At 44.3% G+C, this 16,147-nt stretch overlaps 1 protein-coding gene across 1 annotated transcript; it reads right to left on the bottom strand.

Annotated features, from left to right (window-relative positions):
* Positions 1-2,330: 2,330 nt before the first annotated feature.
* LOC137779863 (protein NLRC3-like) lies at positions 2,331-11,902 on the bottom strand. Its single transcript, XM_068568067.1, is given in 10 exon segments — positions 2,331-2,923; positions 3,077-3,123; positions 6,148-6,321; positions 6,445-6,618; positions 6,716-8,519; positions 8,671-8,899; positions 9,053-9,131; positions 9,341-9,454; positions 10,829-10,969; positions 11,799-11,902. Coding segments are annotated over 10 exon segments (3,459 nt in total).
* Positions 11,903-16,147: the final 4,245 nt, after the last annotated feature.

Below are 16,147 nucleotides of genomic sequence, written 5' to 3'. Positions count from 1 at the left end.
TGATCCTCACAGAATATCTTGTAGCTGACATCAAACATGGGCTCATTCCTAAAACACATGTGAATGAGGAGTAAAGACATTAATAAGTGTTGTGATGGTTTGCACATGCAACAGAATGCAGATTGAAGGTTTACTTTCATAATGTTCAGTTAGTAGCTCCTTGAAATGCAATATAACACATGACTTATTGTTCTTTCTCTGGTCTTTCAAGCCTCATCAAAAAACCTGGTGTACTGATTGGAGCAGCCTTTGTGGTTCTGCACCTCCAGAGCCGCACAGTCTTTGTCTTTTATGTGTATCAAAAAACTTTGGTCATCCTTCAACTCGGCAGCTTTCTGCAATTGGCCTTAACGAAACAAAAAGGATAGCTCAATGAGTTTGTTGACATATCTCTCACACAGAATTGTACCTTTCAGTCACTCAACCACAGTGTGTGTGTGTGTGTGTGTGTGTGTGTGTGTGTGTGTGCGTGCGTGCGTGTTTACCTGCTGTTAATGTTTTCAGCCTTTCTTTGTTGGACTTCTGTTGCTACAAGTTGATGGCACTCGCGACGAATATCCTGTTACGCTCTGAAGAAACTAGTTGGGCATAAAACATCGCCGCATCCACAATCGATTAGAATTTCAGCGACAAACTTTTTTTTGGTAACTTAACATGACTCGTTCTTTTTTATGAGCTAAAGATTGTGTAGATGCACGACTGTGGAGCGGGAATTGTTTTCTAAAAGACTTTTCGTGGTTCACCTTGCGGCCTATGGAGGAGGAACCCGTGTGGTTGGGAACCTTCAGGAGTGAACAATCATTCACTCCTGTCAGCCTATCGCAGGAGAAGAGCTCTCTCACCTCATGGAGACGATTTCAGAGACGAGCAAGACTGGACTTTGGTTGGAAAGTACAAAATACAAACCAGTTTTATTTGTTTTTACAATAACAAGGTTAAAGGTCACAACAACGGATAATGCAAGAAGTCAATTATGATCTAGAATCATCCAAAACTAGGATTTATTTGATCTCAACGTCACTTATCAAAGTTTGTTCATTTGTTACACGACGATCAAAGATGATGAATTTAGTTTGTTCAAATCAAAACAACTCTTTACAAGTTGTGATTATTTCTCCACAGAAGCTGAATCTGATCCAGAAAGACTCTCGTTTGACATTCGGAGGTTTTTCTTCACACAAACAAATGTCTCAAGACCAGTTGCAGGTACCCCTCACCTGCTGCAGCTGTTTACAACCACTGAGAGATCAGGGCCCTGTTCCACGTACGTGGTTCCACAAATACGATCAAATGTCCTGTTATCCAGCTTAACCTAACGAGATGATTAACTACAGGATATGTCGGTTCCCTGAAGGTGGATCCTCCCTCAAACGCTCTCGTTCATTCTAACTAGACGTCAGTTCTCAGGATAACTGTGCGTGCCGGCTGCTCTTCAGAAGGGAGAAAAGTCAAACGCCAAATTCATGATGTTCTCTTTCTAAAATGACAAATAAACTGAGAGAAAGATGGTCTCTTTTCTCTGCTGACGAGCAGAAGATGATCATGACTACATGTGATGAATTTAAGTCCATAATCATGACAAAATCTAATGGTGCTTTCACATTCAAGCGTAGTGAATATTCACAACACTTCCTGTTGTGAACGCAGCGTAACGCCGTGTAACACGAGTCACTGAAGCAACATATAAGACAAGTAAATGTGTCAAAAAATAAAGAAATGTATCGGCTAATTTTAAGTGCCTCATCACCCAAATCAATCGATTATATTTATTTATTTAAATTTTATTTATAATTATTATTATTATTATTTATTTAAATGTTCCACTCGCTAAAAAGCGAGCTGTGCCTTGTGCTCTTTTTTTTTACACAATCCTTCTGTGATCCAGTCTGCATGTACATATATGTACATGAATGTCCGGCTCCAGAAAGTCTCATAAATAAATGAGTCCTTGTCAGCAGAATGGATAGCGCTCATATGACGTCATCATGATGTGAGAACGGATCTTGGTGATCTGGAAGAACTCTCTCCCTATAAAACTAATATAAAACTAATATCGCTCCTTCATCAATGAGGAAGAGAGCTGCTTTCTGTCCGGTGGGAGTGGCCAACTTATCCAGTGAACTTTCACTAAACCTGCTCCCGACCAGGTTAGGGGATTTCAATGTGTTGCTATGGTGACTGATCTAAACTGGCTTTGTGGAACCGAAAATCCTGATCTATGTCATCTTATCCTGGAAGTTATCCAGCTATATCAGTGAACCAGGTACGTGGAACAGGGCCCAGGTTGCTGCTAGCTAACATCAGCTGTGTGTCATCCTGTACAGGAGGAACTATCTGGACAGCAGAGAGAAGGTTTCTCTACCAGGAGGAGACTCTCAATCCTCCAGAGAACACAGAGACACTGAGGAACCAGACAAGGACCAGAACCCAAACCCAGGATAAAGAGGTTCAGTGAATGTGGTGTTGAAGGTGTGGAGGAGGGTCAGTGTTTCAGAGGAGACTCTGTAGAAGGACAGAGAGCCAGCAGGACAGTCCACATACACTGCTACTCTACCAGAGGAGATGGAAGAGGAGGAGGTGACGAATGTTTTTGTCTTATTGTGACGGACATAGTAAACACCACCATAACACTCCAAACTCCAGGACTGATCATTCATTCCAAACCAACAGTGTCTACTGTTTCCTCTCCTTCTGATTCCTCTGTAACTCACTGATATAGAAACTATTCCTCTCCACTCGACCTCCCAGTAAGAGCGACCAGTCAGACCAGTTCTACACAGCAGCTGAGGATAGCAGTCAAACCTGTCTGGATGATCAGGATATGACTGATCCTCCTCCATCACACCTGTCACCTTCCTGTTGTTGTCAGACAGTGTGAGTCTCTTGTTCACTGTGTTTGTGTCGAGTGTGAGTTCACAGGAATCTGATGGAGAGAACAAGACACAATACAGCTGCAGTTATTAATCTATCATCTGTTCATCTAGTGACACTTTGATGATGACATCAGAGATGTGAATGAGTGATGTCACAGTGTGCAGATGGTTGAATGTGTTCATCAAACTCAAAGCCCACTTACACTTCCTCAGACCTGGTCTGAACCATCGGACTCCAGCAGGCTCCACCCTGAAAGGAGGAGGGGGGTCAGAGCAGCATGAAACATGGACATGACATCACTCTCATCACAGAGCTTTGGGATTCATGTTCACATGGACCACTTATTATTCATCCGGTCATCCTCTGTTACTTCATGGAGCTTCTTCTGATTGGCCCATGACGACAGCTCATCATGCTCTTCAGCCTGACTCATGATTATGATTATCATCTTTTTAATCAACTATTTTGTTACATTACAATAAAACACTATCAAGTTGTGTTTCATAAACTGTTGTCTGCATATTGTTCTGATCAGATTATAATCTGCATATAAACCATCACAACATAAATGGATATGAGACACACATATGACACATCGTTAGTGGGAGAACTATTTAATTCAGCAGGTTTGAAACTCTCCCTCATCCCTTACCCCCTCATCACATCCCTTTTCCTTCTCCAGCTCAAGAATCTATGGTTCTGAATAATAAACCTTCCACCAACACCAGTTAGGAGAAGCGTGGTCCTTGTTAGTGAAACAAATCTAGTTAGAATAAAATCTACTGGGATTAAATCCATCTCCACAACCATACTGGTAGTGAAATGTATTGTGCTGTGTAGGTGCTGCATCACTTAGTTTGGTTTCTCAGGCTGCTTTGTGGTTTTCACAGGGAAGTTGATGAGAGAGAGCTGCAAACAGCGGCGTCTACAAGCCTGCTAGAAGCTACAAACTCTGCTCTGACACCTCAGCTGAACTTTTACCTGTTAAGATTGTGCACAACAGAAAGTTAATGTCTCCTGGACTTTTTTTCTGTGAAGAACCCAGAGAGGGTTAATATTTGGTGATGTGTGGTTATGTGTGGCCTTCTGGAAAACCATAAATGTTTACGTTGAGGCATCCCTGCGATCGTCTCACTCTTTCTGTTACAAACTGACCCCGGCCCCCGTCAGAGAAGAGAAAAGTTATGTGGCCCTCACAGGAAAAAGTTTGGGGACCCCTGGTCTACTGATTCCACCAGATTTGAAACCATATCTCTGTGAAGGATTTTGGCGAAGATATTAATATTTATAAAACGTCAATGGCTGCGTTTCCCAGATTTTGATCGTTCTTAAGGACTTCGGCTAAGAAGGAGCGCTAAGATACGAGTGTTTCCCAGACGCGCTCTTAACTGCCTTCTTAAGATCTCGCCAAAGAAGCTTCTTAAGACGCTCTTAGTGGGAGCTGTCCACCGCCGTGGAGATGAAACTAAATCAATCCATGCCAGATTAATCCATCACCCACCACTTTATCAGAGCATGAATCACACACAACACGCTGTGGTCCACACACACAGGTGCACTTATGCTACGGGCGCGCGCGTGTGTGTGTGTGTGTGTGTGTGTGTGTGTGTGTGTGTGTGTGTGTGTGTGTGTGTGTGTGTGTGTGTGTGCCATCCACGACACCAATCACCGGGGATCTCAGCCATGGCATGAAATCCACGGTGGACCTGGTGGACCTGGTCCCGTGTGGTGGCATTCTGATGTGTGTCCGCATGGCGCAGGAGGATCGGTGTCACGCTGCCACACTCCGTGAACCCGATGCCTTGCTGAGGCCGGTGCCGTCCCCCACCACCTCCAGGAAGCTCCCCACTGCGTAAAGACCAGGCTGAGGGCAACACTGCAGCGGGTTGGCCTCTGGATGTGTGGTGACACCAGCGTGACGAGGCGTTGGATCTCCACACGGGGAAGCCGGTACTTGGACTGGACGGCCCGGTGCGACAGCACATTGAGTGGAGAAGTGCTGACGCTCACATGCATTTATGTAAACCATCACATGCATTTATGTAAACCATCACATGCATTTATGTAAACTATCACATGCATTTATGTAAACTATCTGGCTTCACGCAGGGCGACGCTGTTGGTTAGCAGAGAGGTGATGCTGTATTGCAGCCGCGGTGTCTCTCACGTGGACTTCAGTAACGTCTTTAGACGAGGAGCCTCTCTTGATGAGGTTCAGCAGAGTTCAGTTACACCTGTCAGTTCCCTGATATCTGTGGAATACCACAGGGTTGTTGATGTTTTTATAGCTAACGTAAACTCATATGCAGATGCTGAATGTGTGTGAAAACATAATGAGTGATAGTAATGATGATTCATTTTATTTATGTAGTGACTGGAACACAGGGGTAATTCTTTATTTTTATATCGTTATTTTTCTTTTTATGCTATTATTTTTCTTGCGTCAGTGTTCTGCAGCTGTGGGCGCACATTCATCATGACGCATGGTTTTAGTATTCCTTTGAATGTCAGATATAACTTTCCCTGACGCGGCTGCAGTCAGCGTTTAGTCGCTAAGAAGGCTGTTAAGAGTGGATCAGACTGAACTTACGTTTCCTTCTTAGTGAAAGAGCGTCTTAAGCTAAGAACGACTCTGGGAAACACGTCCTTCTTTCACAGCGCTCTTAAGACGCTCCTAAGACGCTCCTAAGACGCTCTTAGCGTTTAAGAGCGTCTTAATGAATCTGGGAAACGCGGCCAATGTCTGCTCGGCGCTCCTGCCTGTATCCTCAGTAGCCGTAAAAAAGTGTGTCATCTTTGGCAGCGTTCCTAAATATTTATCGGTGTCTTTTCTTTTTTTTCTTTTGATGGAGCCGCTTGGATAACTTTGTTTCATTTTTGCTTTTATTCTTGTCTTGCTTCTTCTGAATCGTCTCTGTGTAATTTCCAGTCCTCCTGTCACTGTGTGTTTATCTTTGGCACCGCGCACCGTTACGGACGAGTGCATTTCATTGTGAAAGTAGGGGTGTGTGGACACGACAGATAACCATGGACTGGACATTTTAACTACTACTTCAACGTTTCAACGTATTTCTTAAGAATATTAATACAATTGACCATGCTTTTGAATTCTGTATGATGATAAGAGTTTTTTTCTTTTCTTTTTTTCTTTTTCTTTTTGAGGTTGGTTGGGGGCCCCTCTACTACGACCACTAGTAGGGGGCCGCAAGCAGCCGCCTACCTATGTCTCTATGTTAAAACCGCCTCTGCTCTGTGGCTGCAGCCTCTTCATACCTGAGAGTCTCCAGTCTCCAGTGTGGATCCTCCAGTCCAGCAGACAGCAGCTTCACTCCTGAGTCTCCTGGATGATTGTAGCTCAGGTCCAGCTCTCTCAGATGGGAGGGGTTGGAGCTCAGAGCTGAGGTCAGAGAAGAAGAGCCTTCCTCTGAGAGGTTACAGCTAGACAGCCTGCAAACACACAATAACACACATATCACATCTTAAGACAATCTGAAGGAGGATACGAGTTCATCCATGAATGTAAATCAGGATTTGAGTGTCCATTGGTTGAACATGTTGATGAATCCTGACCTGAGAGTCTCCAGTCTGCAGTGAGGACTCTCCAGTCCAGCAGACAGCAGCTTCACTCCTGAATCCTGCAGGTTGTTGTTACTCAGGTCCAGCTCTCTCAGACTAGAGGACTGGGAGCTGAGGACTGAGGACAGAGCTTCACAGCTTCTCTCTGAGAGGTTACAGTCACTCAGTCTGAAGAGACAAGGAGGAAGAAAAAATAAAGAATAAGTAGAAAAGATAGCAGCGTATTTAAGTTATGATCTATGAATCTAACTCTCTCTGTACTTACAGAGCTTTGTTGGAGGCTTTGACCACTGGCAGCAGCCTCAGAAGAGCCTCCTCTGAAGCAGAGTACTTCTTCAGGTCAAACACCTCCAGATCTTTTCCTGATGACAGTAAGATGAAGACCAGAGCTGACCACTGAGCAGGAGACAGTTCATCTGTGGAGAGACGTCCTGACCTCAGGGACTGTTGGATCTCCTCCACTAGAGAACCATCATTCAGTTCATTCAGACAGTGGAACAGATTGATGTTTTTCTCTGGGGACACATCCTCACTGATCTTCTTCTTGATGTACTGGACTGTTTCCTGATTGGTCCGTGAGCTACTTCCTGTCTGTGTCAGCAGACCTCGTAGGAGAGTCTGATTGGTCTCCAGTGAAAGACCCAGGAGGAAGCGGAGGAACAAGTCCAGGTGTCCATTAGGACTCTGTAAGGCCTTGTCCACAGCACTCTGGCAGAGAGGTCTTGGTTTAGGTTTGTTTTTAAAGACTTTAGACAACCGGTAGGTTGTTTGTTCTTCTGCCAGCAGGTTGACACCAGAGTTGATGAAGGTCAGATGGACATGAAGAGCAGCCAGAAACTCCTGAACACTCAGATGGACGAAGCAGAACACCTTGTCCTGGTACAGTCCTCTCTCCTCTCTAAAGGTCTGAGTGAACACTCCTGAGTACACTGAGGCTGCTCTGATATCGATGCCACACTCTGTCAGGTCAGATTCATAGAAGATCAGGTTCCCTTTCTGCAGCTGATCAAAAGCCAGTTTTCCCAGAGACTCGATCATCTTCCTGCTCTTTGGACTCCAGTGTGGATCTGTCTCAGCTCCTCCATCAAACTTGACATTCTTCACTTTGGCCTGAACCACCAGGAAGTGGATGTACATCTCAGTCAGGGTCTTGGGCAGCTGTCCTCCCTTTGTGGTCTTCAACACGACCTCCAGAACTGTAGCAGTGATCCAGCAGAAGACTGGGATGTGACACATGATGTGGAGGCTTCGTGAGTTCTTGATGTGGGAGATGATCCTGCTGGCCTGCTTCTTATCTCTGAACCTCTTCCTGAAGTAGTCCTTCTTCTGTGGGTCAGTGAACCCTCTGACCTCTGTCACCAGGTCAACACAGTCAGGAGGGATCTGATTGGCTGCTGCAGGTCGTGTGGTTATCCAGAGGCGAGCAGAGGGAAGCAGCTTCCCCCTGATGAGGTTTGTCAGCAGCACATCCACTGAGGTGGACTGTGTGACATCAGTTAGAGCTTTATTCTTGCAGAAGTTTAGAGGAAGTCGACACTCATCCAGACCGTCAAAGATGAACACAACCGGGAACTCTTCAAACCTGCAGATTCCTGCTTCTTTGGTTTCAGAGAAGAAGTGCCGAACAAGTTCCACCAAGCTGAACTTCTTCTCTTTCACCACATTTAGCTCTCTGAACGTGAAGGGAAACATGAACTGGATGTCCTGGTTGGCTTTGTCTTCAGCCCAGTCCAGAGTGAACTTCTGTGTTAGGACTGTTTTCCCGATGCCAGCCACTCCCTTTGTCATCACTGTTCTGATTGGTTCCTCTCCTCCAGGTGAGGCTTTAAAGAAGTCTTCTTGTCTGATGGTGGTTTCTGGTCTGTGTGGTTTCCTGGATGCTGCTTCAATCTGTCTGACCTCATGTTCATTGTTGACCTCTGCAGTCCCTCCCTCTGTGATGTAGAGCTCTGTGTAGATCTGGTTCAGAAGGGTTGGGTTTCCTGCTTTAGCGATCCCCTCAAACACACACTGGAACTTCTTCTTCAGGTTACATTTGAGTTTACACTGACAAACTGCAGCAAGAAGTCCTGAATGAACAAACAACAAGAAGATCAGAATAGATTTTTAACATGTCATTTCCTCAAAGAATGAGTATGAATATATTCTGGTCCATCTCTTGAGACATTAGTAAACGTTCCATTCATCCAGCATGTTAAATCTTTAGAGAAGTCCTCTTACTGCTCTGCAGACAGTCAGCCAGCTCCTCCTGCTTCATGCTCCTCAGGAAGTGCAGTGAGATCTTCTGAAATGCTTCTCTGCTCCTCCTCCTCTGCTCTTTATCCTCACCATCCAACACCTCCTCATCCTCTCTCTGACTCTCTAAGCATTCTGGGTAATCTGAACTCAGAACCTTCTGGATCTTCTTCAGCTCGTCCTTCACAAAAGTGAGGATGTTCTCCTCCAGCAGCTGGAACAGAATATTCTCTGAATGACAAACTAAAACCATGGAAGCAAACATCAGATCCATGTTGGACAGACTGACAACCCACTGGTCTAAAGAGTGCAGCATGGAGATGATGGTGAACAGAAGACATGTAAAAGTAGTTGTACAGGTACAGACCATAAATATGGAGTCCAGGTGTGTTTGATGCTGCTGGGCAGACGGACCTCTGGGAACCTCTGTGCTCTCCTGGTCCTCTCTGTGGAGGAGTCATGAACCATCAGCTCACATTGTGTCTGCACCACAGACTGTTTATTGTTCATGATATTACAACACAAACACAACAATAAGTTAAAGATGTTGTGTCATGATTCATCATTTTATAAACCAGATGCTAAAGACTGGAGATGAAGGACGACCATCTGTGTGACAGTTAGTCATCTTGTTTCATCTGTTTAAAGAACTTACTCTGGGTCATAAGAACGTTGTCCATCTCTGAAGTTAATCAGATGACCTTTAGACCGATCACTCTTCATGGACACACAGCTGGGTTCAGGAGACTTTTCTTTCTGCTGCTGTGACCTGATAGAAACACTGAGATTTACTGAACATAAACTATTTATTTTTCTGCTTCCACTGGTTTTATTGAACAGTAAAAGTGAAGTTATTTTCATTCAAACTTGTAGTTAATGGTAAAGAAAACAAAGCTTCTTTATTGTGACTTGTTGTGTTCTTATTCAACCAACTAGTCGTTACAATGAGACACAAAAACTAAAACTACTGGAGTCACATCTTGGAGAAGTTTGACTCTTATATTTAGGATCATCCAAAAAATATCCAGCAGACAAAACACACAAAGAACACAGTAATGTAAAGTTCACCAGTGTATTATACACTCAGTGGACATTATGAAACCCAAAGTTCAACCAACGAGGGGTTTAATGTGTCTCTAATGTTCAAATCTTAGTCAGTGGCAAGTCCCAACAATAAAACTATGATTCATGAGGACAACCCTCCAACAGGAAACTCTTTTGAACCACTAAGTCTTCATCAAACTGCACTCTGCCTCCAGACTTCTGACACTAGTCTGCATAGTTTTATAACTTGTTCCCAGACCTCTGAATGTAGACCCAGAACCTCTGCAGCTGGTCCACAGACCAAATGCCTGGATGCAACCTGCTCTGCTCATTTTACCCAAGATGCATTAGAGGTTCTTGTGCGTACTTCGGACAGCCAATATCCCAGAATGCATTTTGCACCAGCAACAGGGAACAATGGCAGATGTGAATGTTCTGAATGTTCGTGTTTCTGAGTCACAAAATGTCATTTTAGGATGATTTCAGATGATAAGTTAGTTGTTGAAGCTTCAAATCTGTGGTCGTTTTTTCAAGATTCGGCCTACTTCAAAATATACCCGGACAATTTTGGAGATTTCAGGTCCTGCTCTCGGCGGGCAGTCAGCGCTCTGCTGCCCGCCGAGAGCAGCCTCATCTCAGCAGGACTGTTTGAAATGATCTGCTGGCTCCGACGTCTCCGTAGAGATTAAACATGAGATATAAATTGGTTCTGGAGGATCTAACGAGCAGTCTTTGGTCTCAGAGTTTAATATTTGTTCACAGTCACGTTAAATCAGTTTGACTGAGGGAAAGGTTAAGATTTAGAACTTAATACTTTGACATTGAACTACAGCAGTGTTTTTTTTAACTCTGTAGTTTTCTGAAACTCTGACTTCTCCTGGTCGACTCTGAGGAGGAATAAACTCACATTGTGTTTGCACCAGAGACTGTTTACAGTTAATGATTCATATACAAACAGCTACAGAGCAGTTAGTAAAATATATTGATTCTGTCATGATTGATCTTCATGAAAACACTAAATGATGAACGACCAATTCTGTGTTTCATAACTGAGAATCAGAACAGTTAGTCATCTGTTTCATCTGTTTTAAGAACTTACTCTGGGTCATAAGAACGGCGTCCATCTTTGAATTTAATCAGATGACCTTTAGACCGATCACTCTTCATGGACACACAGCTGGGTTCAGGTCCAAGTTCAGGTTCTGGTTCTGGTCCAGAGGACTTTGCTCTCTGATGGGTCCTAACAGAGAAGAAGAGCAGCAGGGAGGGAATTCTGTTTTTAATCTTCAGGCAGAGCAGCTGTTGGGAAGAATGTGAAGATCTGATGAAAGAAGCTGTAATGATGTGACACGGAGCATCTTCTTGGACTGAAGGGATTTGAACTGATGACGTTTAAAAGTTAAAGTCAGGAGGCTGAATTAACCTCAGCTGAACATGAACTCTGTTGACTGACAGGAACACTGAGACCAGCTGTAACCCTCACTGACCACCAGGGGGAGAGAGAGAGAGAGAGAGAGAGAGAGAGAGAGAGAGAGAGAGAGAGAGAGAGAGAGAGAGAGAGAGAGAAATACAAGTACAGCTGCAGAGTATTAATTTAGCAATCAGATTGTGCAAAACGTAAAGTGTCGTGTATATGAAGTGTAAAAAACATAAACGTGTGCAGTAATAATTAATCCACAGAGGATCTACCAAGAGGTGACTTATTGTAAAGTCTTATGAATGTTTTCCTGCATCCGTCCTTATGACAGCGGAGCTATCAAATATGATACAGCAGGTATATAAAGTAATGATTCACCTGTAGATTATGCAACCACCACTGTATTGTATCTGTGAGGCCTCAATAAACATGAAATAGGAGCTTCATAAAACACCTGAAGGACCAAAGTCCAGACTTTAGTCCAGTATCAGAACTCAATCTTAACCACTGATTGTGTTTTATAGATTTACAGGTTTATTAAGAGTCAAGGTTCAAGTGAACGAGCAGAGAAACAGTCAACATGAAGTCAGAGTGAAGACGCTGAAGGTACTAAAGTGTGGAGTGATACCTGTTCATGTTGCTGATCACCTACAGCCCCCTGATGGAGACCCACGGGTTCACCTGGAGGTTCAGGTCTCTGTTGTCCGATCCACTTTGAGCCGTGGACTCCTTCTCAGAGACAGGAGGTCCACACATGAACCGGCAAAGAGCGGCTGGTTGCTCATGAAACACACCGGGAGGGTTGGACCCTCTGCAGCTCTCTGCTGTGTGGACCCGGTCTGTGTGGAAGAAGAGTTTCCTGTTGATGTGATGGCTGCTGTCCCGCTCCAACACTGTGGGGAACCAGTGTGAACCTGCAGCTCAGAGAGCAGCTGATCATGTGTCATGACTTTATGATCATGTTAAAGATTAACCCTCAGCTTCTTCCTGCTGCCTCTGAGCCACTAGAAGCGATGTTGAGCTTTATTTTGACAGGAAAGTGACAAACATATTGGAGCCCTGTGTGTGTGTGTGTGTGTGTATATATACACACATAACTGACCAATCACAGCGCATGTTAATGGTCACATGGCCCTGTGACCAATCACGCCTTCAGGGTCTCCAGAAGGCTCTTCCATGTATTTAAACCAGGTTAATCCTCCATAGATAAGAGACGTGATTGAATAAAACATGTTCAAATTGGGGGCGTCCCTTCTTCCCCATTTGTGGACGTCAGTTTAAATTAAATGAGAGCGGCTGATCCCCACATGGTGCGTCTCCTCAGCACCACAGTGGGCGCCAACACTGCTTTCTTTGAACACCTAATTTTGAGCCGTGCAGGGCCAGAGGTCCCATCATATGATCAGAGTTCATCGTGTTCCTGAGAACCTGGACTTCAGAGAGTCGGTCTTGTTGAGAGACGACTCTGAGCCGGTGTGCTTTGGCCTGTTCATGGAAGATTCAGGGATACGGGGAAACCACAAACGGCCTCTGTTTTCTTGAATTAATACCTCTGAAGCTGATGAAAACACTGAAAGCACATCTGGCTTGGATTGAGATTTATTCCGTTGTGCTTCATAGTCTCAACATTGGGTGTGTAGAAGTGTCTGGGACGCATTCAGGATCAAAGGCTGAAGAGTATCCATCTTACTCCCACATGTTTTTTGACAGTCTTGATTCCCGTTCCTCTGATGGCAGGACCGAGTACCGGCTCTTCTTCCTGGTGAACTGAATCTGTGTCAAAACTAGTTTAAAGGGGACAGATTACTCTCAGTCAGGATCATACTTGTCTTTGAGTTACCTACTAGAACATGTTTGCATGCTGTAATGATCAAAACACTTTATTCTTGTTTGTCTGCCTGGTTCCTGATTGTGTATGTGCTGCCCTCATTGTGTCCACCTGTGTCTCGTTACTCTTGTATCTGAACCCTGTTTGTCTCCTGGCCCTTGGTCGGATCGTACTGTGTGTCCTCTGTTTGTTCCTCTAAGTGTTCTGTGGAGACCTTGGTGGTAACTTAGTGTTTTTTGGAAGCTTTAATTTAATCACCAGGGTCGTTCTCCTGCATGGAGTCGACAGACTCTGCAGCAGGCGACTGTCTTCGGGATCCCTCCTCCTGGAAGCTCTTGTTTTGGGAGCTCTTGCTGAAAACACAGTGACTCAGACACCATGTAATGACAGGCCACTGGGTCAAACAAGCTCACACACGCTGCAGCAGCACACTGTGACAGCAGGCGCGTTGCAGCCATGTAGCGCTCATGTTCCTCTGATGTTCATCGCTTTTAAAGAGTGGTTATGTCTGTGTAGTAGATGTCCTCAGGATACATTTAATTTGAGGTCTTGGACACAGAGGCGGTTTTAACATAGAGACACAGGTAGGCGGCTGCTTGGGGCCCCCTACCAGTGGTCGTAGTAGAGGGGCCCCAACCAACCTCAAAAATAAAAAAATAAAATAAAAAGCCCCTTATCATCATGAACGCTTCAAAAGCATGGTCAGTTGTATTAATATTCTTATGAAATTCGTTGAAACGTTGAAGTAGTAGTTAAAATGTCCAGTTCATGGTTATCTGTCGTGTCCACACACCCCTACTTTCACAATGAAATGCACTCGTCCGTAACGGTGCGCAGCGCGAAACATAAACACACAGTGACAGGAGGAAATTACACAGAGACGATTCAGAAGAAGCAAGACAAGAATAGAAGCAAAAATGAAACAAAGTTATCCAAGAGGCTCAATTAAAAGAAAAGAAAGCTGTGTCATATTATACGCACACAGCTTCATTGTGTGTGTGTGTGTGTGTGTGTGTGTGTGTGTGTGTGTGTGTGTGTGAGAGAGAGGAGCAGGCAGTTTAGCCTGAGCCTATAGCCGAAGCTATACTGGAGAGCACAGCGCAGCTTCACAGCCTGAAGGATACGATACCGGCGATAAAGAGGACAACGCAAAGAAAAGGGATCCATTTGAAAATGGGTAAGCGTGTTTACGGAACTGTGCAATAGCACATTTAACGTTACGTAGTAACGGGACCTGTAAGCCACCCAGAGCTGCTGCTAACACGGAGCTAGCAAGCTAACAAGACGTAGATGGCTTCAGGGTCTCTGGGAGACTGAACAGTGCATAATAAAATGTTGTCACTATCCCCGTTAACTTTCTTGAAGTGAACTTACTACGCCTAGTAGTGTTAGATCTCTGTTACGTGTTTAAAAGACTGTAAATATCTTGTTCATTAGCGCTAGCTAAACGGAATTAGCGCTCAAGCTTAAGACACTGGCTTCAGGGTGTGTATGAGATTGAATAGTGCATAATATAATATTGTTATGATCCCCGTTAACTTTCTTGAAGTGAACTTAGTACGTCTAGTAGTGTTAGATCTCTGTTATGGGTTTGTAAGACTGTATCTGTGTTTACGTTAGCTTCTGCTAACCGCAGCTAGCAGAAGCATTTTTAGCTTTTGCCCTGACCATAGCTGGCTTTCTGTTAGCTTAGCAACGTTAGCACGTAGCATTCGTTACGTGTGGTGTGTAGTCGTTACTCTCTTTCAGTGAACTTACACTAACTATTAGTGATGTATTTTACAGAGAGGATTCACAGCTGCCAGGGTCCAGAGGACAACATACAGCATCGCTGCAGCAGCTCCAGTCCGTCTCTGCAGATCAGCAGCAGGCCGCACGCAGGCCGCAAAGCCAGCCACAGCACATGATCCCCAACATATAATAATACATTTGGTTTTAGACATTTATTTACATGTGTCTACCATTGTATTCATGTATCCCACTGCTTTTGTGAGCCTAAGACCTTTTGGTTAAAACAATTTCAAACAGACACAAAAGAGAGAAGCTAATCATTCAATACCAAAATTCATATTTTTTAATCCCAATGATGGACTGTTGTTTTTGTTATGCTCTCACTTCATGATAGAAGAAAGAAGCTAATTTTGTTCATAGACCATATTGTTAGTTGGTGACAATGTTTTTTATTATTCATTATCATTTTACAGGTACAGCTCCTACATCTGCGCATCATGTTGGTGTAAAGACCTGTGAGACAATGTCAACAAGTAGACCTCTGTGTCAGGAGTGTGTGATGTGGAGAACAACCTCTCTCACTCTCTCTCTCTCTCACACACACACACACACACACACACACACACACACACACACACACACACACACACACACACACACACACACACACACACACACACACAATAAACAGTGCTGGTTTTCCTAGCATTTTGGCAAAGACAGGAGTTATCTGAAACCTTATTCTCTGTTCGGTTCCATCGTGACTATTAGTGTGTGTAGTGCTACACGTTGTGTGTTCTCTGCTTTCCACCTTCATTTTGGAGTAAATAAGTGTATGTAGGGTTTAAAGGGGAAGTTTTTTTTCCTCCTCTCCAACCTTTACTTCCCTGTAGATTAGCTTTACCTGCCTATCCACCATTCAGTCGGTAAAATCTTTTTTCGTTCTCTTTAAAAAATCGGATGGGTGGGCCCCATACGTACCTTCGCCTTGGCCCCCAATTTGCTAAATCCGCCACTGATCCCAAGTACCACTGAAGCTCTGCTGCTAGCATGCCTCAGATGTTCTGCTGCTATTCGGTCGAGGCCACATGCTTTGTTCAACGCAGGTTTTCAACGGCATACAACACTTCGTCAGGTCTGATACACACACCAGCATCAGGAGGAACGTCAGCGATATGAAATGGGTCTCAACGCTGTTGAACATATCCCTATAATGTTTACTCCACAGATCTACTGTCCGACCCAACAGCCCCATCAACACTGGATGGCAGGGGCATCTGACTGTTATTGGCAACCTGAACTTCTTTCCAGAAACCAGAGGCTTTATTCTGTTGGAACCTTTTGGCCATGGAGTTTGCCCTCATGGCCTGTTGACTTCTTTTAATAAAGCGCACAGCATATTTAAATCTAGCATCTGCATGTTTCTTGTGTTCACACTCTGG

The sequence above is a fragment of the Clinocottus analis genome, unplaced genomic scaffold (assembly GCF_023055335.1).
Source record: "Clinocottus analis isolate CAN_PGR_092001 unplaced genomic scaffold, fCliAna1.0.p SCAF_8, whole genome shotgun sequence".
In the NCBI taxonomy this organism is placed as follows: domain Eukaryota; kingdom Metazoa; phylum Chordata; class Actinopteri; order Perciformes; family Cottidae; genus Clinocottus; species Clinocottus analis.
Note: the sequence above shows the minus strand (reverse complement) of the source record. Positions and strands in the feature narration are given on the sequence as shown.